The sequence below is a fragment of the Symphalangus syndactylus genome, chromosome 18, assembly GCF_028878055.3.
Source record: "Symphalangus syndactylus isolate Jambi chromosome 18, NHGRI_mSymSyn1-v2.1_pri, whole genome shotgun sequence".
In the NCBI taxonomy this organism is placed as follows: domain Eukaryota; kingdom Metazoa; phylum Chordata; class Mammalia; order Primates; family Hylobatidae; genus Symphalangus; species Symphalangus syndactylus.
This window is the reverse complement of record NC_072440.2, coordinates 67633803-67658723: the sequence shown is the minus strand read 5'-3', so window position 1 is coordinate 67658723 and position 24921 is coordinate 67633803. Positions and strand designations below refer to the sequence as shown.

The following is a 24921-nucleotide window of genomic DNA, read 5'->3' as shown; positions in this document are numbered from 1 at the left end:
CAGGAGTTCGAGACCAGTCTGGCCAACATGGTGAAACCCCATCTCTATTAAAAATACAAAAAAATTAGCCAGGTGTGGTGGTGCGCACCTGTAATCCCAGCTACTCAGGAGGCTGAGGCAGGGGAATCCCTTGAACCAGGGAAGTGGAGGTTGTAGTGAGCTGAGATCATGCCACTGCACTCCAGCCTGGGCGACACAGCAAGACTCAGTCTCGAAAAAAGAAAAGTAGGAGGACTGCCTCTACTAGGTATCAAAATAATGTAAAACTATAAATAAATTAGTATTGGCATAGAGAGACAATAGACAAATATAACTAAAAGCTCAGAAACAATACATAAATGAACATTTGATATATAACAGAGGTAGCATTGTAGATCAACAGTGAAAGAAAAGACTACTCAATGAAGGGTGGTGAGGCAACCAGGTATACGTATGGAAAGAAGGAGAGAAGAGGAAGGGAGGGAATGAAGAAGGAAAGGAGGAGGGAAGGACGAAAACTGGAGCTCTACCTCATACGATACATGAAAGTCAATTCCGGGCAGATTAAAGATCTAGGCCAAGCAAGGTGGCTCATACCTATAATCCCAGCACTTTGGGAGACTAAGATGGGCAGATCACTTTAGGCCAGGAGTTTGAGACCAGCCTGACCAATATGGCAAAACTCTATCTCTATTAAAAATACAAAAAATTAGCTGGGTGTGGTGGCACATGCCTGTAATCCCAGCTACTCGGGAGGCTGAGGCAGGAGAATCACTTGAACCCAGGAGGCAGAGGTTGCAGTGAGCCAAGATCATGCCACTGTACTCCAGCCTGGGCGACAGAGCGAGACTCTGTCTCAAAGAAAAAAATAATAATAATAATAATAATAATTTTTTTAAAAATCTACATAGATGGTCCTCAACTTACAATAAGGTTATGTTCCAATAAACCCATCATAAGTCAAAAATATCATAAGTTAAAAATGCATTTAATACTCCTACAGGACATCATAGCTTAGCCTAGCCTACCTTAAATGAGCTCAGAACACTTACCTTAGCCTACAGTTGAGCAAAATCATCTAACGCATAGCCTGTTTTTATAATAGAGTGTTGAATATCTCACGTCATTTATTGAACACTGTACACTATACAGTATCAAACGTTTACCCTTGTGGCTGACAGCTGCAGCTCATTGCCACTACCCGGCACCACAATATCTTACAGAATATTGCTAGCCTGGAGCAAGATGAAAATTCAAAATTCAAAGTGCAGCTTCTACTGAATGGGTATTGCTTTCACAACACCATAAAGTAAAAAAAAATCCTAAGTCAAACCATCATTAAGGTGGGCACCATCTGTATATGAAAGACAAAACTATAAAGGCTTTAGAAGATAATACAAAATATCTTCATGACCTCAGGGTAGAGAAGTATTTCTTATTTTTGTTTTGTCTTTTTGAGATGGAGTTTCGCTCCTGTCTCCCAGGCTGGAGTGCAATGGTGCAATCTTGGCTCACTGCAACCTCTGCCTCCTGGGTTCAAGCAATTCCTGAGTAGCTGGATTACAGGCACCCACCATCACGCCCTGGCTAATTTTTGTATTTTTAGTAGGGATGGGGTTTCATCATGTTGGCCAGGCTGGTCTCAAACTCCTGACCTCAGGTGATCTGCCCGCCTCGGCCTCCCAAAGTGCTGGGATTACAGGCGTGAGCCACTGCGCCCGGCCAGGAAGTATTTCTTAAACAAGTTACAATAAAACTATAAATAAAGGACTGATAAATTATTATTCTACATTTTTAATTAAGGACTCCTAGTCCTCAAAAAGACTCTGTAAAAAGAGAATAAAAAAGAAGGCATACCAAAGAACAGGAGAAGAAATCTGCAACACAGATAATTTACAAAGAACTTGTCTCTAGAATATACAAAATTCAAATAAGAAAAAGATAAAACAGAAAAATGGGCCCAAATCTTGAGCAAACACTTCATCACAGAAAGCTAAATGGTCAATAAGGCCAGGCACAATGGCCCACGCCTGTAATCCCAGCACTTTGGGAGGCTGAGGCGAGCGGATCGCTTGTGTCCAGGAGTTCAAGACCAGCCAGACTGACATAGCGAAACCCTGTCTCCACTAAAAATACAAAAATTAGCCAGGCATTGTGGCACGTGCCTGTAGTCCTAACTACTTGGGATGCTGAGGCAGGAGGACTCCTTGAGCCCAGGAGGTGGAGGTTGCAGCGTGCTGCGATTGTGCCACTGCACTCCAGCCTGGGAAACAGAGCAAGACCCTGTCTCAAAAATAAATAAAAATAAATAAATAAATGGTCAATAAACAGAAGGTGCTCAACCACGTTTTGGAAATCAGAAAAATGTAAATTAAACCACACTGAGATACCACTATACCCTCATCAGACTGGCAAAACATTTCAAGTCTAGCAATATCAAGCACAGGCAACAAAGTGGAGAAACAAAGCACTTACCCAGTGCCAATGGGTGTGAAAATTAACATAACCGATTCTGGCATTACCTAGTAAAGTGGAAATGGGCATGAACTATGACTCTGCAATTCTACTCCAAGGATTATATCCTAGGGCAGGGGTTCCCAACCCTCAGGCCACAGACCAGTACCAGTCCATGGCCTGTTAGGAACCGGACCCACAGCGGGTGAGCTGCGGGCAAGCAGGCAAAGCTTCATCTGTATTTACAGCCGCTACCCATTACCCATTACTGCCTGAGCTCTGCCTCCAGTCAGATCAGTGGCAGCATTAGATTCTCACAGGAGCAAGAACCCTATGTAAACTGCACATGCGAGGGATCTAGGTTGCATGTTCCTGATGAGAATCGAATGCCTGATGATCTGTCACTGTCTCCCATCACCCACAGATGAGACCATCTAGCTCCAGGGAAACAAGCTCGGGCTCCCACTGATTCTACATTGTGGTGAGTTGTATAATTATTTCATTATATATTACAATGTGATAACAACAGAAATAAAGTGCACAATAAATGTAATGCATTTGAACCATCCCACAAACCATCCCCTACCCCAGTCCATGGAGAAACTGTCTTCCATGAAACCAGTCCCTGGTACCAAAAATGTTGGGGACAGCTGTCCCAGGGAGAAAGTCCTGCACACATGCAACAGGAGACATAAACAATGCACAGTTGCCAGTTTCAGAGGAATGCATTTAAAATTGTATTATGTTCAATTGCAGGTGTAATTCATTCATTTTCATTACTGTCTAGTATTCGACAGTGATGTGGCAACCCAAATAACAAAGAGGCTCTCTAAAAGAAAAGACATATATACATAAATTTGCAATGCTTTGTTCCTAAATAAGTATCTTTTCTTTTGAGAACCTCTCTTTATTGTTATTTAGGTTAATATCCAGAATACTATACAGTAGTGAAAATGAATAAATTACAGTTACATCCAACAAAATGGATGATTTTCTGGAACACAATGTTGAAAATAAAAAAAACTGCAAAACAATAAAACGTTATGTCCATCATTAAGTTCAAAAACAAAACAAAATAAAACGCTTAGGGCAAAATAAAACAGGAATACACAGAGCTCATAAAAATATAATGAAAAGAAACACAATTATAAAATGAAATACTAATAGTAATAAACACAATTCAGGATGATGGTGACCTCTGAGCAGGGAGACAAAGGGTCCAGGAAGGACACACAGGGATTTATAAAATAACAAGCCAGGTGATGGGTGTTTGATGTATATTTTTTCTGCTTTACAATTTTTTTTTTTAAGACAGTTTCTCACTCTGTCACCCAGGCTAGATACAGTGGCACGATCATAGCTCATTGCAGCCTCCACCTCCCAGGCTCAAGCGATTCTCCCACCTCAGTCTCGGCACAAACCCAGCTAATTTTTGTATTTAATGTAGAGACGGCGTCTTGCTATGTCGCCCAGGCTGGTCTCCAATCCTGGGCTCAAGCAATCTGCCTACCTTGGCCTCCCAAAGTGCTGGAATTACAGGCGTGAGCCACCGCGCCAGGCCTCCTTTACAAATATTTTATACAGTATTCTTTCATAGCTACTCAATGTCTAATTGAAAATAAAAACAGCAGCATAAAGGAGAAAACTGTATTTTTTTTATAGAAGGTGTAAAGGCATTTGACAAAATTCAGCCAGTTTCCAAGGGGCACAGCCCACATTTCATTCTGTGTGACTGCTGCCCCCTGGCGCCCAACTCAGGCAGGACTGGCAACTACCGGTGAGTCCCAGCAGCCGCAAGACAAACTAAAGGAAACCCCAACATTTTAAAAGCCACTTGCCGAAACTCTCACTGCTCAACTCTCACATGCGGATTTCCACCCATATCAGAAACAAGCCCGGGACCATTATTCAACATTGTTTCAGAGATTCTAACTAAAGCAAACTGACAAAATAAATTGGTATACTGGCAAATTTGTATCTATAAAAAACAGGCTTATTAAAACTACCAGAATTCCTAAGATAGAATTATATTAAATCATTAGCTTTTCTCCATATTAATAATCAGTGAGCAATACAGATGGGAAAAAGTATTCCATCACAATAGACAAAAACCATAAAACACTTACGAATAAATTTAACCAGAAAGTTATAGAACCCGTATAAAGAATTTATAAAATCTTATTGGAGGACCTAAGAGAAGTCTTGAGTAAATGGAAAGCCATTTTTTATCCTCTAGGGGAGGATATCACAAAAATGTTAATGCTTCTAGAACTTCCATTTAAATTTAATGCAATTATAATTCAAATCCCAGTGGAACACTTTCTTTTAGGCAGGGATGGGAAAGAACTGGATAATGCGATTAAATATTTCATGTGAGAGAATAAATTCTAAGGCTGGAAAAGCATTTTTTAACAAGTGAGGGAGACTGATCTATTTAGATACTGATGACGCCCAAAATTATAGTTTCAGCCAGAACCTCACCCCTCAAATCAGACTCACTTGTGCACCTGACCACAGATGTCTCCACTGGCGTCTAAGCGGGATCTCAAACTCAACGGTTCCACACCTGTTGGCTCATTTAATCAGTGGGGCTAGAATAAGTTAATTTCCACCTGGGGGCGGGGGACGCTTAGCTCTTGCCTTACAGCTTATACTAAATATATTCCGTAAGGACTATAGGTTGTCTAGTAAAAAACAAACAATAAACATTGCAACAAAATGTAAGAGAACATCGGGGGAAGGGGAGAAGAGAGAAGGGGATTGATTTCCCTAAGCATGATAGGAATCCCCAAAACTTTAAAACATTTACCTTTCAACAAACACCATAAACCAAGCCAAGGACAAACGCATAGAAAATGGACTAATGTTAAGTCCAAGAGGCTTCAGGCGCTCGGCCTCGGGTCAAAAGGCAGGGACACAGGCTGGCCCTTCCGGACAAAAGGAAAAACACGCAGCTTCCTTTCCAAGTGTTCTTCCTTTCACAGATAAAAGCGCCAACCCTAAGGACATCTTTTCAACGAATGTTTTCCCTAGTGACCCCCCGAAAGTTGGAAAACAACCGGGGGGGGAAAGATTTCATCTGCACTTTGACTTAATTAAAGCGCAACAGCTTGCAGGAAAAAAAAAAATCCTCGCTTTTCTGTTTCGGGTGAGTGGGCTATTGCTCGCCCTGTAATTCCAGCTACTAGAGAGGCTGAGGCAGGAGAACCACTTGAACCCTGGAGGCGGAGGTTGCAGTGAGGCGAGATGGCGCCACTGCACTCCAGCCTGGGCGACAGAGCGAGACTGTCTCAAAAAAAAAAAAAAAGTAGGGCATTAGAGCTGGCCACGGCTTCCCCAGAAACCTGCAGTTACTGGAGCAGGAAGGGGCCTCAGAGAATCCCTGGAAGCAGCTACCTAAAAGACGCAAGGAAACCCCCAAAGGCCACAGGCACCTGCACCAAACCCTGAGCGCCGCAGCAAGCTCGCGAGGCTTCCAAAACGCATGCGCAGATCACGGTGCACGTGCGGCACGCCAGCAAAACCGCGCAGGCGTCGTGTCGCTTCCGCCTCCAGCGTGTGGCGGGGTTGGGGACGCCCTCCACAGTTCGTAACAGTTGGCTGGTTATGAACCATTCATAACGGGCGTTAATAACCACGCCCTGTTAGACTGAGCATGGTCCACCCGCGAATCCTCTACAGAGATGGCCAAGCGCTGGGGTCCTGGCTGCGTCCTCTAGGCCAGGTGAGAATTTACAACCCACCCTCGGCCACGTGTTGTGCTGTGGCCGCTGATGACTAAGCATGAAGAACTCAAAAACTCTGAACCTTCTGACAAATGGGTTCTCCCCTGCCCACCGCGGTGCCCCAAACCCAGCAGGGCAGATTGGTTTACATGGTGGGGCATTGGGGAGGACCCAGAGCTTTCAATAAGGGAAGAAATGATGTGGGGAGGGACAGTAAATCAAAGTAGGGGATTAGGCCGGGAGCTGTGGCTCATGTCTGTAATCCCAGCCCTTTGGGAGGCTGAGGCAGATGGATCTCTTGAGACCGGGAGTTCTAGACCAGCCTGGCCAACATGGCGAAACCCCGTCTCTACTAAAAATACGAAAATTAGCCGGGCGTGGTGACGCACGCCTGTAATTCCAGCTACTAGAGAGGCTGAGGCAGGAGAATCGCTTGAACCCTGGAGGCGGAGGTTGCAATGAGGCAAGATGGCGCCACTGCACTCCAGCCTGGGCTACAGAGCCAGATTGTCTCAAAAAAAAAAAAGTAGGGGATTAGAGCTGGCTACAGCTTCCCCAGTAACCTGCAGTTACTGGAGCAGGAAGGAGCCTCGGAGAATCCCTGGAAGCATCTCAACAGAATCCAGAGGGGACAAGAAAAGAGAAGGGATACGTCTGTCGCATCCTTCCCTTCTCATTGATCCAAGTTTGCCCTAGTGGTGTGAGCCCCCCTTACCTTCCAGGCCTTGGTGGGTAGCTGCTGACATGTCCAGAACCCCAGGAAGTGCTGAAGGCACCTGCGGTTCAGGCCCCATGGAAGCCCAGACCTCCTTCAGCCTTCGAGGACACTGAAACTGGCCAAATATTTAGGCCATGAGGATGGCTGCTGAGTAAGCACATTACCCCCACATCGGACACAAGCAAGCAGGTGAAGGCCTACAGGTAGCAGGTAGGGGCCAGTGAATCTTGGAAGCAAAGATTTGGGGGTCAAGAACAACAGGGAGCTCTGGGCCCCCATCTCAGCTTCAACCAGAGCAGCTCCAGGACTCCTAGCTTTCCACATGGGCTTCTGGATAAATTTTAGGTATTCCTGAGGCTGAATAAGCTGGAAAGCCTCTGCCATCACCCAACTCGGTTATTTTAGAGGAGGAACGGGAGCCAAAATGGGCAGTGACTTGTCTGAGGCCTTGCCAGCTTGAAGAAGGAAATGTCTGCTGAACCCAACAGTGGCCCTGGTAAGGCCTGGTGCATTGCAACTCACTGGATGAAAATGGTGACTGGCCGGGTGCAGTGGCTCATGCCTGCAATCCCAGCACTGGGAGGCCAAGGCGGGTGAATCACTTGAGATCAGGAGTTTCAGACCAGCCTGGCCAACATGGTGAAACCCTGTCTTTACCAAAAAATGCAAAAATTAGCTGGGCATGGTGGCACGCACCCGTAGTCCCAGCTACTTGGGAGGCTGAGGGGGGAGAATCGCTTGAATCCAGGAGGTGAAGGTTGCAATGAGCCGAGATCGTGCCACTGCACTCCAGCCTAGGTGACAGAGCAAGAGTCCATCTCAAAAAAAAAAAAAAAAAAAACACAGAAACAACCCCAAATGTCCATAAGTAGGAGACAATATATCCAACACATGAAATGCTGTGGCTCATGAGAATAAAGAAGACCCGTATGGGTTATTCTGAAGCAGGTTCCACTACACTAAGCTACACTAAGTAGTTTAACAGGCAGAAATGGAACAGAGTGGAAGTGTGTGCACTTAGGAGGGATACTCTCCAGGGAGAATTCAGGGATTGGGTGGCAGAAGGGAGCCCTGCTTTTCATGGTCCAGCCTTTTAGATGGTTTTAATGTTTACCATGTGTATGTGTCACTTAAAAACCAAACACCCTAGGTGAGGCATGGTGGCTCACACTGTAATCCCAGCACTTTGGGAGGCCGAGGCAGGTGGATCACTTAAGCTTAGGAGTTTGAGACCATCCTAAGCAACATGATGAAACTCTACCAAAAATACAAAAAAATTTTGCCAGGCGTGATGGTGTGTGCCTGTGGTTCCAGCTACTTGGGAGGCTAAGGTGGGAGATCACTTGAGCCTGGAAGGCAGATGTATCAGTGAGCCAAGATCGTGCTACTGCACTCCAGCCTAGGTGACCAGGGCGAGACCCCCATCTCAAACAAAACATCCTAGAGTCCCCACCCCTCTTGTTCCTTAAACACCAGCATTGCTGCCCTTCACTTTCTTGCAGCCTTGTGCAAAGGACCTCACCACAGATCAGCCAGACCATCTTCCTCCTCCCAAGTCATCAGAGTTCCAAGCTGGTCATCTGTCCCTTGATGTTCCCAGGAAACCGGGAAAGAGGACCCCTGCATTTTATCTTCCCATCCAGAATGGCAGGATCTCTGCCTGGGAAACAGGCTGCATTCAGCACAGCTGCGGTGGCATTAGCAAAGCAAAGTGGGCACATCTAGAAGTTGAAGCTAAAACATTCAAGAACTCCAGTCTGTTTCTGTGGATGTTAAGGGGGTGAAGATAAAACAATGGAGGTGATGAGGAGGAATAACTTGAAGACAGTTTAAAGCCACAGTGGTACAAAGAATGAAGAGAAGGAAGGTGCTGGATTTTACTTAGAAAACAGACTGAGTTCAGGAGTCTCACCAGTAGAAGTTTATAGTATTGCATTTCGATTACATGTGTGTGAATTTTAAAAATTGATTACCCTCCAGTAAAAATGTGTAACCAACTTGCGTTTGGATTAAAACATTAGGTTTGGGGACAAAAGTGGACCCCATGCTGCCTGAGATGAACAGAGAGCAGGATGGCAGAGGAATCACCAGCTCAAGAAACCCTAAGACTTGGACAGTCTTCCAGCAGAAGAGGCCAGGGTCTCTCAGTGACTACTCCAAACAGGCCTCTCCCAGAGATGTAGTCTGGGAAGGCCCAAAACCCACCAGACAGGCACATCCAGTGGGAAAAAGACTTCCCATTCCAGGGTGGCCTGCGTCCCTCACCTCTGCTTCCCAGTCTTCTGCTGACCTCAGAGCAACAGGGTGGCCATTGCCGATCTGGGTTAGGGAGATGCCAGAAACACACCCAGGTTTGAACCACAGGTTAGTGGTACAAAGTCACAGTCCTTGTGCCCTCAGAAAACCCAGAGGCCCCAAATATGAGTGGGAAGAGAGTTGGGAAAAACGGAACCAGATTCTTCCAATGGCCATTACAGAGAAAATTCAGCAACGCTTGCCTTTGTCTTTGACCCTGAGAAGTTAAGGGACACAGATTGCGGCGCTGTGATGGAACATGGAGGGAAGGCATGGTGTGCTTCCTGCAGAGATGCCTCTGGAATCCCTATGGCCAGGGGATCTCACTGGCCCCCTCCTCAGGCACCTTGATGGGGCTCAGTGGGGCCAGGCTGAAGGGTGGAAGTAGAAAAGCATCAACAGGCTGTCCAGATCAACTGGCACCATCCAAGGCCCTGCTGCACCCACACATGGAGGTCACCAGCTCAGCCCCAGGGGTTCTTTCACACACAAGCTCCTTCCCTAAGGAGTCCTGTGGGGTTCCACACTGTGCTGCCCAAGTCAGAGATTCACCACAGATCTGTCTCCCCCTCAACCTGGACTCAAGTTACTGCGGTGAGAAACCTCACTGACCATGGTTAACTGAAGAAATCCCTCCTTCAGAAAGAACTTGAGTAGTAAATGAGGTGGTTAGACAGGATCTTTTTCCCCCAAGCTGTTTGGACAACGCCACAGCCAGGACCAACTCTGACAGCTGCAAGAGAGTGAGCCCCTCCAATGTGGAACCTCCTACACAGCCCCCTTTTTGGGTCCCTGGATATGTGCCCCAGCAGGACCACCACTCTGGGGGGAAGTCTCCCTCCCATCCCTCAGATCCCCACATTGTTCCTCCTCTAGCAGAAATGTCAGCCCTGACCCTGGAGCTTCTCCAAGATGGCACTGGACTCGCTGTTATCTTGAGGAGCCAGGAGCTGAAGTGGCTCCGGCTTAGCAACCCAGTGTGGCCAAAGTGGAAAGGTTCTCTGTCCTTTGCAGTCACCAAAAAAAAAAAAAAGAAGTATGGTCTCACAGGCACAGCATCTTCTTTTAAAAAATAAATATTTATAAACTTAAGGAGGAAGATTCAAAGAATCAGGGTATCTTTCCCTCCAAAAACACAAATGTCCCATGTAAGTCAAACCAAGGTGCGGCCACCAACCCATGAATGAAGCCCCCTCCCCCTGCAGCTACAGGGTTGAGGGGCAGGTGGGCAGGGGAGCTGCTCTCTCTCCCGCCTTCAGTCCCCCTTGGTGATGAGGTCCTCAATGTAGGCGTCCAGCTCATCATCTGTGTTGATGTCTATGTCCTGGAATAGAGCAGGGCAGGGATCAACTGGGGGCCAGAAAGTGATTGGGGGGGGGGCTCACCTTTCCACCCTTCTCTCAGCTCCTGAGATGGAGCCCAGAGTCCTCTCCCTGACCTCCCACCCTGCCCTGGATGTCAGGCTTCTGTCCTGTCTTAATCACTCTCCCCTCCCTCATCTACTGTGCACAGATGATGCCCAAATTTCCTACACCCACCCTGCCTCTACCCCATGTTCCCAATTGTCTTCGATGTATGTTTCCCTCAGATACTACAAATATGCCCACTTCTCTCCCTTCTCTGTCACTGCCCAAGGTCCAGGCCACCATTGTCTCAGACAACTGTGGGAGCCTCCTCACAGGAGGCTCTGGTTCTAACTTTGACCCCTCCAGGCCTCCTCCAATCAAGCAGGTAAATGTCTGAGACTGAAAACTGCATCATGCCACACCCCTCCAGTGATCTCCACTGTTCTCGGGATCAAATCCCACAACTTTCAAGCCCGGCCTCTGCCCCTACTGCCCCCAAGTCCCTGCTCAGGCCTCAAGTCCTGCTCTTCTTCCTTCTGCCTGGAATGCTCGTGTCACACTCTTTGCATGACTGGCTTCCAGTGTCTCCAAATGCCTAAGCCCCTGAACACCCTAGTCAAGTGGCCTCCCCACACTTTACTGTATCTCCTTATGAACCACCATCAGTAATTCTCTCTTCCACCAGACTGGCAGGCTGTGAGAGCAGGAACCTTCTCTGGCTTGTCTTGTTCATTCTGTATCCACAGGACAGGCACAGAGCAGGCCCTCATGCTTATTGCCTGGATGAAGGACCAACAGGCTAAGGGGCGCTCCCCACTTCTGGGCTACCCAATCCCATCTGGGCGTCATCTGGAAAAGAACTTCGTTTTTATGGCTTGGAGGGTTCTCAAACCAGGTTGTACGTCAGAATGTCTAAAGGGAAAAAGCCTGGTTCTATGGGTCTGGCTGGGCTGAGGCCCAGGCAGCCACACCATCTCAAGCCCTCCTGCCAGGGTGCTGTGCAGCCAGGGTGAGAACCATAGATTCCTGTGAGTGCACAGATTCTTGTGAGAACAGGAACAGGGCCCAGGCCCCCCTCCCTGAGAGACCAGGTGGTCCAGCTGCAACAGGAAGGCTGCCGGGCTCACCTCCTGCACCTTTTGCAGGAGTGCCACGATGTTGGTCCTCAGCTTCTGCAGCTTCTCCTCCGTCTCGCGGAGCTTCCTCTCGGAGGTGCGCAGGCTTTCCTCGGAGGCCTTGGCCCGGGAGTCAGCACGGCTCTGGTAGGAATTGCACAGGTTTTGGAGCCCTACTTCATATTGCTTGAAGTACTCTTTCTGTTGGGAGCAGAGCAAGACGGAGAGTGCGTAAGTTCACAGGGGTCCCCAGGGCCCTTCTAGGGTGACATGGGTGTCTCCAGCCCGCTTTGCCCAAGGATGCTTGATCTGAAGGAACATCTTAGATACAAAGAGCAAACAGCCTCTTTACGTCCAGAGTAGAGAGACATCAATGCCTATCTTGTGGGGCTGCCACAAGGAAGAAGACAATTAGCACACAGGTGAAGCACTCAGCACAGTGCTCTGGCAGACTGCAGGCTGTGAGGACATGTGAGGGGTGATTCTTACCATTCCCAGTGACAAAAAAGGATGACAGAATCACTCTTCCATGCTCAATCATAACCTGTCTGACTTCAGTACAGCCCTTTCAGCCATCCACTTCCAAGACATACCCAACAATGTCAGCGCTCACATCAGTTCTCTTTACACCTACCAACCAATAGTAGATATCTTCAGATCTGTGGAGTAGTATATACTTCTACAGCATCAGAGCTTTTTACTATTTTCCCTGAGTACCTGAAACCTCCAGGGGGTGAGGTAGGAAGGGAAACAAGCAGTTTTTCTAGTGGCTTTTCAGACTTGTAAAAGGGAGCAGAATACTTGTTTCAAATGAAATGTCACATGGAATCGCAGTGTGAAAAACAATGTAAGTAGTATCTCTTTAGGTTCAATTTATTTTCCGAGTTCAAATTTATAAGATGACTTACTCGTAAATCACTGAGAATGATGAGGCCACAGTGATGAACACACATGCCACAACCAGCAGTTGCTAGCTGGCTGCTGCAGTCTTATCAACACTGGTGTTTACTTCTGTAAAGATGCATGAGCTGCCTAGCCTGGAGAGGCTTCTAGATGCCATTTTTTAAAACTGTTACTGGCAGGTATTTAACTGTGTCATTCACCTTATCCTAGTAAACCAAGATAGCAAGAGAAACTTCTAGTTCTACACAAAACAATAATTGCCTTGGCAGCACAAAATAAATGCTGGAGCAATCTCCAAAGTATTAAAATTCAGTATACAACATCTTGAAAGCGGACATGGTTTGTAATAATTTTTTCTTAATTATTTTGAGGTAACTGTAGATTCACATATAATTGTTACATTAGTTTTTTTGAAAAAATGATACTTGAATCTAATATTGCAGGGCTCCTAAGGCTCTATGGAACTCCTGATCCATATGGTATAAAGGACATAACTGACAAGGACATAATGAACAGCAGACTTTGTTTTATCCCTGATGCTAAAAAATAGTTTGAGTGATGGCCAGGCGTGGTGGCTCACGCCTGTAATCCCAGCACTTTGAGAGGCCGAGGTAGGCGGATCACGAGGTCAGGAGATCGAGACCATCCTGGCTAACATGGTGAAATACCATCTCTACTAAAAATACAAAAAATTAGCCAGGCGTGGTGGCGGGTGCCTGTAGTCCCAGCTACTCAGGAGGCTGAGGCAGGAGGTTGAGGCAGAATGGTGTGAACCCGGCAGGCAGAGCTGGCAGTGAGCCGAGATTGCGCCACTGCACTCTAGTCTGGGCGACAGAGCGAGACTCCATCTCAAAAAAAAAAAAAAAAGTTTGAGTGGTTTTAGACATTACAATTAGCAGGACAAAGGTGATACACTGATATTATACTTCCTTGTACAAAAAGAAGCTAATATACTTTTTTTTTTTTTGGACACAGTCTCGCTCTGTCACCCAGGCTAGAGCCCAGTGGCACAATTTCAGCTTACTGCAACCTCTGCCTTTCCCCAGGTTCAAGCGATTTTCATGCCTCGGCCTCCCAAGTAGCTGGGATTACAGGCATGCACAACATCTGGCTAATATTTTTTGTACGTTGTAGTAGAGATGGAGTTTCACCATATTGGCCAGGCTGGTCTCAAACTCCTGGCCTCAAGTGATCCACCTTCCTCAGCCTCCCAAAGTGCTGGGATTACAGGCCTGAGCCTCCACACCCAGCCTAATACACTATTTTTAGACACTCATGCACTTTGTTTTGGGCCCAGGCATTCAAGCCCACTGCAGAGATCCTGCTGCACCCAGGCTCTACTCTGAGTTTGGCAATAACCTTAAGCCAAAATCAACAAATCTGACAAGATGCCAGGCCAACCTAGCCACCCTATTACCGGCTTGTTCCTCCTGGGATTTGCAGAGAGCACCTGCAGCCTAAACAAGGACAAAAGTTGAAGCGTGGATCTTTCTGTGAAGCAGCTGTGATTTCTGCACCTTCTAGCTCCCTCACCGAGCACCACCCCCTCATATCTTGCTGGGAGAGCAAGGCAGCATCGTGAGCAGAGCAAGTCCTAAGAAGTACATGGGTTCAAATCTGGTCTCTGTCACTGACCAACAGACTCTTTACCTTTCTGAGCCTTAGTTTCTTCAACTCCTGCTTCATTTCACATTTTAAAAAGTAGAATAAAGACAAACTCCATGTTTTTATCTCTGGCAAACTTTATCAAGCACACAACTGCCCCACGAGGACCCGACATCTTGAATATACTAATCCTGCAGTTTCCATTCCCATTGTCTTTTCTCTAGAACCTCTTTCCTAGAAAACTTAGCTATTCCTATAATAGGGAAATCATCCCACTTCATGTAGACAATTCCCAGAGCCCCATCTCCAGCCCTGGCCTCCCCCTCCCTCCAAGTGCCAGTCCTTGATCTCCACCTGCACAATGCTCATCACCAGAAATGTAGTGAGGGCACTTCTGGTGCCACACAAACCTCCACTCATCACCTTCGTTGCACTTACCCATTTTTCTCTCCTAGTTAATAGCTTTGTCATCAACCTCCAATTCCCACAGGCCTGAGTCACTTGCCTACAATCCATGATCAGTCTCCTGACGACCTCTGACACAGCCCTTTCACCCCCAAGCCCACTGCCACCACACTGGCTCCTGTTCCCATTCCCTCACCTCTGACCTTTTACATAGGACCTGCTTCCTCACCCCTGCATCTCCCATCCACCCATTCTACCCAAACACGCTGCTACCCAAATCTCTCTCTTAGGGGCAGGGGCAGCAGACTACAGCCCCTGGGCCAAATCAGCCTGCCAACTGTTTTTGTAAATAAAGCTTTGTGGGAACACAGCACATCCATTCCTTTATATACGGTCTGTGGCTGCTTTCATGCTATAATGGCAGAGTTGCCACAGAGACTGTATAGCCTGTGAACCTGAAATTACTTGCCAACTGGCCCTCTACAGAAAAAAATGTGTGGACCTCTGCCCTAGACATGGTTTGGATGACAGTTCCTTCAGCTCAAAACTTTTGCAGGCTGTCCTCTTCATACAGAGTTTAAGCCAGTATGACTTACACTGGGGATTCAAAACACATCAGATCCTGACTTTCAGGCCCCTCGACCCTAAATGTTCACTACATAGCCTGCTGCCCAGACCCCACTCCCAGAGCCTTTGCTCACAGAAGCCCCCACCTCAAACACTCCTTTTCACTTACACAGGCAGGCACTTGGCAAAACGCACATTTTCTTCCAACTCAGTTGCTCTCTCTGCCCCCCAGGCCACCAGAGCCCTCCATAGCCTTTCTATCCACTTTCTCAGCACTCATTGCTCCTGCCCTCATGTCCAGCTACCTGGTAACAACTCAGTCTCTACTGAATTTTGAGCCTCTTGAAGGCAAGACTCTCTTTTGCTGCTCACTATGAGGTCCAGCAGACACCTGCTTGGGCAAGGCACCCCTTCCGCATTTGCTGGGTTAAGTAAGACCCAGTGCTTATGTCCACACATCACAAGCTTCTCTATACCTCCTTCTGAGAGTCAAGTTCTACGCACTTTGAGCCTCAGCTCTTCAATGTTGCCTGGGACAGGTTTACTCCCTCTGCTGGGGCAGAAGAAAGAGGGTATGCTTGTCATAAAATGTCAAACTACACCTGCTATCCCTAAGGGATGACTCAACTCCTAGCACCTGTGGTGGGAAGGGGTTGGCTTTCTGCACACCAGAGTCATATCCAGCTAAGCCAATTTTTTTCCCACACCATAAAGTCTCCTCTTCTTTCAGCAGGAGAGAGCCTGGCTGAGATGGAGCACACAGTTGAGAGGTAGCAACTGCAACAAGCATAACAATCATAATCACAGCAGTTACAACAAATGCAGGGGGAGGGGTGGGGAATGAAGAGTGTGGAATCGAAGGTCAGGCCAGACTCACCAGAGGAAAAGATATTAGCTCATCTGAATTCATAGCACTCAGCTGCTTCTTGGAGATGGGGAAACTTGGAGGCAGGAAGTACCGTAAACAATTCCTAAAGAAGGCAGGGACGGTAATTCAGAATGGCATGGAGCAGGCAGAGAGCTGCTGCTGGCCCTGGGGTGGGAAGACAAAAGACACATGTACCGGAGGATCTGGACGAGCAGGTCGATGGTCTCGTGATTGGTGCTCAGGGCAGTGGTATCAGGCTCAATGCGGAGGCATTCGGAAGTGGAGGGCTCTGCCACAGCTATGGCCTGCTGGGCCACAGGGACCACCTCCTCCTCCCCGCCCTCCTGTTGCATATCAAGGCTCTGATGTTCCGGAGAAGGGGGTTTCATCAGCCGCACATCCTCACTGCCTTTCTCCACCCTGCAGAAGACACACAGCTTATGTCATGTCTGACCCGGGCTCCCAGGATGGGCTGCTGGCAGGGAGGCTGGGGATACCTCCTTCGAGGAACCACTGCTCCTCCCTGATTGGGGCATTACCAGCGGTCTCTTGGTGTTGTGTCTGTGGGCACGTAGTCAAACTTCACCTTCCACCGCACCACATGCTTGCCCACCTCCACGGCTGTGACACGGCCTGTGTACCACTCCCTGTTCACACGCACCTCCACGTGCAGCCCTTTATCTGACAATGTAGACAGAGGTGCGAGTCAGAAAACTAGCCTAGAGTCCCTCACTTGGCCTGGGCCACATTGAGAAAGGCAGTCCCCAGGGTTTGGAGGACAGAAACACTTAGGTGCTTGCCCCCACTACACCAGGGACACAGAGATCAGGGACCAGCCACCATGCTCTCCTTCCCCCATCTGTTATGAGGGTGCCAAAGAGCAGGAGAACAAGTGACCACCAGGAGTGAACATCAAGGAATTAGTGTTAAAAAATAACCACAAAGGGGTGATCCCTTCAGAATTCTGCTTGGGATTAGACTTGTATCCACTGCTGCACAAGAGCCCAGACCCAGGACAGATTCCATGAGCCTTTGGTAAACTGCTGCTGGTAAGGGGCTCCACTTCCACTCCCACTCCCACCACCCCCCACAGGCTGCCAAGTCACTCCCCCAGCTCACCTTTCTGAGCTCTCTTGAGGTCAGCCGAGTCCTCTTCCCCAGCACTGTCTGAGAGCTGCGTGGAAAGCAGTCTATTAGAGGCATCCCCAGTGCCCCAAGAGCAGACTTGTGCCTTACTGGCCACCCGGGGTCATCAGCCATCATCTTCATGACTTCCTGTGCTACAGTTTAAATCACCAAGCTCCACTGAGAGCCACACTGTCCAAGGTACCTACCCTTCTGCTACCTTTATGAACAAGACATTAGGCAAGGGACATGTGTTTCAAGCCTCACTGATGTACATCTGTGTGACTTCAGGCCTGTGGTTAAGCCAGAAGCCAGTCTCACTCAAGACCCTACCTGGCACCATGTTTAGTCACTTGTGTAACTGACAGTCTTTGAGAGATCACTAGGCTTCTGGAAGGCTCATGACACGAATATAAACAGAGCTGGTGCGACTGCTAGTGGGGGGTGTAGACTGCTGGTGGGTGGTGTAGACTGCTGATGGGGGATGCAGACTGCTGGTGGGGGCTGCAGGCCCTAGAGAGGGAGGCTTTGAGAACCTCACCTCAACCACTTACCTCATTCGAGTCCTTCTTTTCCTCCTTCACAACAAATCTGCCCCGCTTGCACCTCTCCTTCCTCCTCTCAGCTTCTTCCTCAACTTCTTCCTCATCAGAAACTGCGACACTCCGCTTCCGACTAGGGGTAGCCTAGAACAAGAGGAGCGTGAGGATGTGAGGGGCCCTGTTCAGCCTCTAAGGAGCAGGAAGATTTCATCTAGCCTAAAGGAGCCGTTCCAAGAGGAGCTGTACTCCCTGCAATCCCTGCCTCACATTACTTGGAATGTACACAGGCAACCCACTGGCCCCGGCGCCATGAGGATCTTTGCTCAAAGCTGTCATAGGAGAAGCTTCTCAATTCCCTTCCCACTTTACTCTGCCTGGCCAGCTAGCTGTCCCCTCCCCAAGAACCACCCACCACTGCCGCAGCCCACTCAGGCTATCTGTCACCAGATGACTGACCTAAGCCCATACTTCGAGAGCCAGTGGAAGTGACTGAAGCTTGTGGCAGACCAAAACTCGGAGGGAACAGTGAAGAGCTCGCTATACAGGCAACCAATGTGCTGTCTGGCCCTGAACAAGTCCATTCAGCTATCAAGGCTTCCCCTCCTCAGGGGCAGCAGCAAAGCTTTAGATTCCATATCTTCCCAAGGCTCCCCCAGTACAGCTGTGACACTGCACAATTCCATTCCTACACTACTGACACTGGGCTGGGGGATTAAGGAGGACAAGCATCTCACCGGGGAGAGTTTGATGGATGGCTCTGTCTTCTTCACCACTGGAGTCTTGATGACTTTGGGAGAAGGAACCTCCCGAGGGCTCTTGGAGTTGGGCAGTAAAGATGGGGACAGTTGCTGCACCAGAGGGGCAGGTCGGGATGCAGTCTTGACAAGAGTGTTGGCAGGCTTTCGGGGTGCCTCAGGTGGCTGAAGCAGCCTGGATGTGCTGGCCTCCTCCCGGGCTGCCAAAGCAGGGGGCTTTGGTGTACTGCTGATGACAGGAGCCTTTCGGGGCTGGCTGGCTGGTCTAGGAGTTGGCAGAGAAGGGGGTCTGCTGGGGGCATTCCTGATCACAGCAGGTAAAGGGGGCGACCGAGGACGCTGAGGTCTACGCACAGGTTCCTAAAAAAAGGCCCACAGAGAGTGAGAACACTGACTCTAGCATGAGACACCTGAGGAAAAGCCCTTCCCAGGCCCCTGGACTTCACCTCAGTGGAAGGTCTGGTGGTCACTTCCAAGGGCAATTTCTTCAGGTCTGCTTGGGAGCGGATGGGTGTGGTTTTCTGCAAGGCAAACATCATGATGAAGTTGTTTGCATATTTTAGTATACTTCAGCAAACTTCTTGGATAGTGTCTGGAACCGGGGACAAACAAAATAGAAAACCCGAGCCATAGTCCTACTCTTACAAACCTCCCGTTCTCATTGGGGAGACACAAAATACATAAATACTCAACTATCAGCAAATTACAGGAAATTGTGTGATTAATCCAGCAACTGAGAGACTGGCAAAAAGTGTCAATGGACTAAATTCCTATAAAAGGAACCCAAAAAGGTAGAAAGGGTCCGATGGATAGGGAAAACTTGGATGAAGCCAGAGGGAGGCATGCATAAAACATCATGGGTTAGTGAGAGCACATCTGCACAGACACAGAAGCCAAAAAGGGAAATGGTTTTGTACTAAATATGATAAACAGCTGATATCACAGACATATCTAGAAAAAAAATACAAAAAATAAAAATGTTAAGTGAATAAGCAATTTAAAAGGAATAAAAGTGGACACATGAAAAATTATGCAATCTTAGAAATATTAAAGAAATTAAATTATAAAACATGCATCTTTGCCTATGAAATTTGCAACAACATTTAAAAATAATGCTCTCATATACTGCTGGTAAATAATAGAAATTAACACATCTCTGGAGGGTACTTTAGAAATAGTTTCAAAAAGCCATAGAATTTTACAATGGACCTTTTAAGTCCTTTAATTTCACTTCTAGAAAGTCATCAAAACAATTATGTGTATGTGTGTGTATTAATATAAAACATATATATGGTATTATCTCCCTATTTCTATTAAAAAATGTATGTGTATTATGTGTAGGTATTCATGAGTTCATGACAAGTTGGAAGGATGTATGGTTAATGATGGTTACCTCTAAGGCAGAATTTTTATTTTCTAGAGTTTTATACATTCTAAATGAATTGGACCACTTTGAAGTATGTAAGCATTTTTTCTTAAGAATAAGCAAGGTGTTATTCTTAAAATAACACTGTTGGCAAACAGTACACGTGGACCTGGAGGTTGGGGTTGGAAAGCTTTGGCAAACACATGTGGGTGAATGGAGGGTAAAACTGAGCCTGAGGGAACAGGAAAGCTACTGAAGTTTCCTATCCCAGGCAAAGCCCTGACACAGGCTGACTTTGCCCAGTGACCATGACCCACGTACCTGAAGGGCCTCCAGCTTCTCCTGCTGCTGGCGAATTTTCTCTGTCAGTTGTTTCTGCTTCTCTTCCTGTGTCTTCATGTCCTTTCTGAATGTTCCCAGGGGAACCTTCTGCTTTTGTTCAGAAGCCTCACACCTGTAGAGAGAATGTACTACAGAGGTCGTGGCAAACAGAGCCCCAAGCTGGGCAAGGACCTTTCTCTTCAGCCAGTCTACACTGTCTGTCACAAGAGCAACCACCTCAGAGTTCCCAATGCACAGAATTAATCATATACACTGCAGGACATACACCTATTTTTACTTCTTGGGCAGCTATTAGGTGCGGCAAGACAGAGATGTAAGGTATGTGCACTGACCTCAAGAAACACAGTGAGTTATTTATCCTGAGAGTAGAGAGAACAGTGAGGGGCAGGGGAGAAAAGTACCCACAATCCCCTTGTTAGAGAATGTGCTCACCGGTCCTGTTCAGGATCAGGGTTCATGGAGCAAACCCAGGTGTCAGGGTAATCTTTTTCCACAGAACTCAGCTGGAAGGGGAGGGTTCTCCATTTCAGACACAGATCTGCAGAGAACAAAAAAACCCCACATATCAGCCACCCCCACCAACTCTGTAATAATCCGGGCTCTTCACAGGCCTACCACAATGATGCTCCAGACTTTGTAGGCAAAGATCTTCACTCGGGCTCCAACTCTGCCTATCCTTAGAGAATGCTAATTCTTCTCAGGGACACTGATTCCAGGAAGGATGGAAACTTAATATGGTGGACTCTTAACACCCCCAGCACCTCTCCCTTCTTTATCAAGATCCTGGCTCAGTCATCCACGCACACCAGAAACCATGTGGTACCAAACCAAGTGAGCCTGGCCTGGCTGCAGCTGGAGAGGCCTGGGAGGACAGATGACCTTCTTTCTCACTCTAGAGGGACAGGTGAAACTCAGCAAAGCCTCAAGACTGAGCTCACAGGGCCATCATCAAACAGACTTGGATCCCTAGGGGACTGTAAGTCCATGAATGTCAGTCAAGTCAGGAGGCTGGCAGGAAGATAGAGAAAAGAGGCTTGTGGGCTGATGGAAATGAGTCGGGGGGTCCAACCACCCAACTCACCACACTGGATGGTGGTGGGGATTTCCATAGCTCTCCGGCGTTTGTAACGCAGCTCACTGGATGGGGGCTGGTTCCAGTTGGCAGAGAGGTAGCCAAACTCATCCCAGAACTTGATGATTCCCCGCTGGGCTGGAGAGCAAACACCAATACATCATGTTAGGAGCCTGCCTCTCTCTCTCCCTACATTCAGGTGAAGAGAAAAGGCAGAGGCCCAGCAGCCCAGCCCCATTACCGATGGCAATGTCCTTCCAATACTGCGCCAGGTGCTCCCCCATTGCTCGGAGCAGGTGCCGGTACTCCTTGGCATCAGCAAAGTCCTGTTTGTTGTGTGTAGGCTCCAGGACTAGGTAGGGCACATCAACAACCCCAACAACCCCGCCGCATGCCCTACAGGGAGAAAGAGAACAAGCTCTGTCACCCCACTGGCAACACCCTCCTGCCAACTATCCTAGGCTAGACAGCTCTCTGTGGGTAGTACTCACATGCCCCCTTCCAGCTGTGGGCCCACTTTCTCATACATTTTGATCAGCCGGCTACAGTTGTAGATGAACATGCCATCCAGATCCCGGTGTTCAATGTTGACCCCAAAAACAAAATTCAGTTCCTTAGGTTCTTTAAGTGCTCTAAGAAGACAAAAAATTTCAAGCAGATCTACACATCGGCACACAAGCACCATAGTGTTTAAGATGTGTTAAGCTTAAGCTTAAACTTGAGACATGTTAAGCCAAAAGTTTTGTATCTCTATTTGATGTGTAACCTGTTAGACTTGATATGGACATGCACTGGGCACCAACTCGAAGCATCCCTAATCAAAAACATGAGTGTGGCTTTTTGGCAACAGGGATGGGTTTAAATATGAATGGTTTATTATGAAGCTGCTGCAAATCTGTGCAAAGACAATTATATGGTGGAATAAACACCAGGTTATTGTCATATCTTCCCCAAAATTCCACTAGTGTGATAGTAAATTATTATAATTTTTTTTTGAGACAAATTATTATAATTTTTTTTTTTTAGTCTCGCTCTGTCGCCAGGCTAGAGTGCAGTTGTGCGATCTCTGCTCACTGCAAGCTCCACCCCCTGCATTCACACTATTCTCCTGCCTCAGCCTCCTGAGTAGCTGGGACTACAGGCGCCCGCCAACACGCCCGGCTAAGTTTTTGTATTTTTAGTAGAGACAGGGTTTCACTGTGTTAGCCAGGATGGTCTCCATCTCCTGACCTCGTGATCCACCCACCTTGGCCTCCCAAAGTGCTGGGATTACAGGCATGAGCCACCATGCCCAGCCAATTATTATTATTTTAAAAGGCAAAAATTCACAATAATAAGAAGCATGTGCAAGAAGACACCATCATGTGATTACTATCAATAAAATCTTAGAGCTGAAAAGCAGATGGATGAGGAGTGGACTGACTTGGAGAGAAAAAACCTGAAACCCATGCCTGTGCCAAGGAGGCCAACAAGAGGCAAAACAGTAAATCAAGCCACAGAGTCCAAAGTGGATCCAAACATGGAGGTGGGATAAGCAGGTAACTTAATGATCCAGGACAAATGCTGGTTCTAAATGTAAAAGTATACAACAGTCAATCTCCAGCATTATTCTACATACGTAACCACTGAGGAGAAAATGAGTATGAAAAAATATATACGTAACATAAAAAATAGGGTAGTATCACCAGGTGGTAGAAGTATAAGGGAGTTTAAAAATGTTACTCCTTAAATATTTTATATTTTTCAAGTTTTATACAATGAGCATTTTATACATCCTTTAAATGAAAAGAAAGAAAAAGGGAAGAAAAGGTAAGACAGTGCCAAAGGATGGTTTTGGTGCTCGAGCCGAGGTTGTCAGCCCTGCCCTGTCTTTATGACTCAAAAAAGGGCTGAGAGCTCAGATTAAGACTTCCCTCCTACAGGGGGCATTTGACAAGCATTTGGCATTAAAACAAAGCAGTCTTGGTGACAGAATAGCAACCTGTCAATAATCAGTCCAAAAGCTACGTCAGTTTAAAAGCTCCAAGGACAGGCCTGGCACTCACCGCTGCTTGGCCTCCTTGATCCTCTTCTTGACATCAGCTTCTCTGCGCAGAGTGATGGCTGTGTTCTGGACCTGTCGCAACATCACCTGCACACACATTGACATCAGGTGAGGGGAGGAGGCACTCTAGGCCACAGCAGGGAATATTGAAACATTACATCTAAAACTTCTCAATTTATCCCAAAGATGTAAAACCACACCTGGAAATTTACTTATCTCTACAGAAAACGGCCCTCACTGGGGACAAACGCAAAAGATGTGTTTTACTTGACCAGGCTCATGGGATATGGGCTCCTAATGCCAGAAACGCTGGAGAAAAGCCGCCTGGGCCGGGACCTTACCCTGGAGTCCCGCGTGAGGTCTCCACCTAGGCGTACTTCTAATGTCCGAGCTTTGCTCTCTGCCTCCCGCGCCTTCTCTTCAGCTGAAATCCAGAAGAGAACGTGGTAAGGAATGCAAAGGTTCAAAACTCTTGGTCATCCCTCCTGGATCCACAGTACTGGACACGAAGTGTGTACACCACCAAGGAAAAGAAGAGTGAGGGGAGCTATGGCTGGTGAACAACGTGAGGGCAGCCTCTGTGCCTGGACGGCACTCAGTTGCAGAAGGAAAACCTGGCATTCAAACCTACCATGGAGGCCCCAAGGAAACTTTACAAATGAACCAGAACAGGTTTAAAAAAAAAAAAAAAAAAAAAACCTAAGGCAACCAGTTAAACGCTCAGCATGAGCTGGAAGCTAAAGAAGTCTTCAGCCAATCACTCTCCAACAAGCAGCCGAGAAACCCTGAGAAGCCCTGAACAGCAAGAGAGCCCTTGAGATGTTTGCCCTGAAGTCAGGAAAAGCAATTTCACAAGTATTTGCACCAGAGAACTGAGTGGGATTCTTCAATTGGGATAAGCCAAAGAGTTGACACTTTTAGGCCCTATAAATGGCAGAAGAAGAGAAAGTGGAGGGTAGAAAGAAGAAATGCTGAGGGAGTTGGCATGTAGTGAAAGGGGCTGCAAAGGAACTGAACTATGCTTCAGGAGACCAGCCTTGTCCCTGAGGTGTGGACTCAGCCTTTTCCTGGAACCCCACTTTGCCCACAAGCAGCATACCCCAGAAGCACACCCCCCAACTCCTGCACCCCGAGTGGCATTACCAATCCTTGCTACATGCTCTGCTTTCTTCACCTCCTGCTCCGCACGGGTCTTGAAACGGCTTGATGTGTACTTGTACATCCTGATCAGTAGAAAAAGCAAGCTGATGGCCCACGCACCAGTGGGGCAGGTGGCACACCCAAGCACAGGAAGCACCCTGCCTTCCTGCCTCCTCCCAAGCTGTGCTGTCCTGGCCCCTCGCGATGAGACAAATCCAAGCTCAGCTCAGCAAAAAGATGCAATTCCTTATTCCACTTGCCCTTAGCCTCCTGCTGTCTTTGATAAGCAACCTCACCATTCACCAGGGGTGTCATTCATCCCACAGCAGAAACAAACCTCAGGAGTAAGCCAAGCCCACTGCTTTCCTATATAGTGTCTAAAGGCCCCTTGGCCCTAAAGCCAAGAGACTCAGACAGCTCACTGAGCCAGGCAGGGCACCCTCCCTGTCACAGAGGCACACACACTCAATGAGCTTAGCCAGCCACCTCCACAGCTGATCTGTCCCTTCCCTAGGACCCAGAACTGACCCTGTGACCAATCACAGGCAACTTAAA

At 47.6% G+C, this 24921-nt stretch overlaps 2 protein-coding genes across 6 annotated transcripts in view; one reads left to right on the top strand and one right to left on the bottom strand.

The window, feature by feature from the left end:
* The window catches only part of OSBP2 (oxysterol binding protein 2), a 215049-nt gene extending 206009 nt beyond the window's left edge, over nucleotides 1-9040 (top strand). The window contains exons 14-15 of one of the 2 annotated variants that reach the window (XR_010117155.1): nucleotides 2858-2914; nucleotides 8898-9040. Coding sequence is in view for 1 of the 2 variants with exons in the window: in XM_063623527.1 (XP_063479597.1) it covers nucleotides 2858-2871 (14 nt within the window). In the remaining variant the exon portion in view is untranslated. The remainder of the gene's footprint in view (nucleotides 1-2857; nucleotides 2915-8897) is intronic. The other variant, XM_063623527.1, reaches the window with a different exon arrangement.
* Nucleotides 9041-10231: 1191 nt separating this feature from the next.
* Nucleotides 10232-24921, bottom strand: part of MORC2 (MORC family CW-type zinc finger 2) — a 43401-nt gene continuing 28711 nt past the window's right edge. For 2 of the 4 annotated variants that reach the window (XM_055254042.2, XM_063623538.1), the window contains exons 10-26: nucleotides 24370-24449; nucleotides 23568-23650; nucleotides 23228-23313; nucleotides 21674-21814; nucleotides 21424-21578; nucleotides 21192-21320; nucleotides 20543-20648; nucleotides 20090-20222; nucleotides 18849-18923; nucleotides 18382-18762; nucleotides 17660-17791; nucleotides 17100-17154; nucleotides 16520-16661; nucleotides 16176-16400; nucleotides 15990-16083; nucleotides 11645-11833; nucleotides 10232-10495 (exon numbers count right to left, since the gene is read on the bottom strand). In XM_055254042.2, coding sequence (XP_055110017.1) covers nucleotides 10427-10495; nucleotides 11645-11833; nucleotides 15990-16083; nucleotides 16176-16400; nucleotides 16520-16661; nucleotides 17100-17154; nucleotides 17660-17791; nucleotides 18382-18762; nucleotides 18849-18923; nucleotides 20090-20222; nucleotides 20543-20648; nucleotides 21192-21320; nucleotides 21424-21578; nucleotides 21674-21814; nucleotides 23228-23313; nucleotides 23568-23650; nucleotides 24370-24449 — 2275 coding nt within the window. In that variant the 3' untranslated portion in view covers nucleotides 10232-10426. Of the gene's footprint in view, nucleotides 10496-10536; nucleotides 11834-15989; nucleotides 16084-16175; nucleotides 16401-16519; nucleotides 16662-17099; nucleotides 17155-17659; nucleotides 17792-18381; nucleotides 18763-18848; nucleotides 18924-20089; nucleotides 20223-20542; nucleotides 20649-21191; nucleotides 21321-21423; nucleotides 21579-21673; nucleotides 21815-23227; nucleotides 23314-23567; nucleotides 23651-24369; nucleotides 24450-24921 lie in introns of those variants that run through there. The other 2 variants (XM_055254043.2, XM_063623537.1) reach the window with 2 other exon arrangements.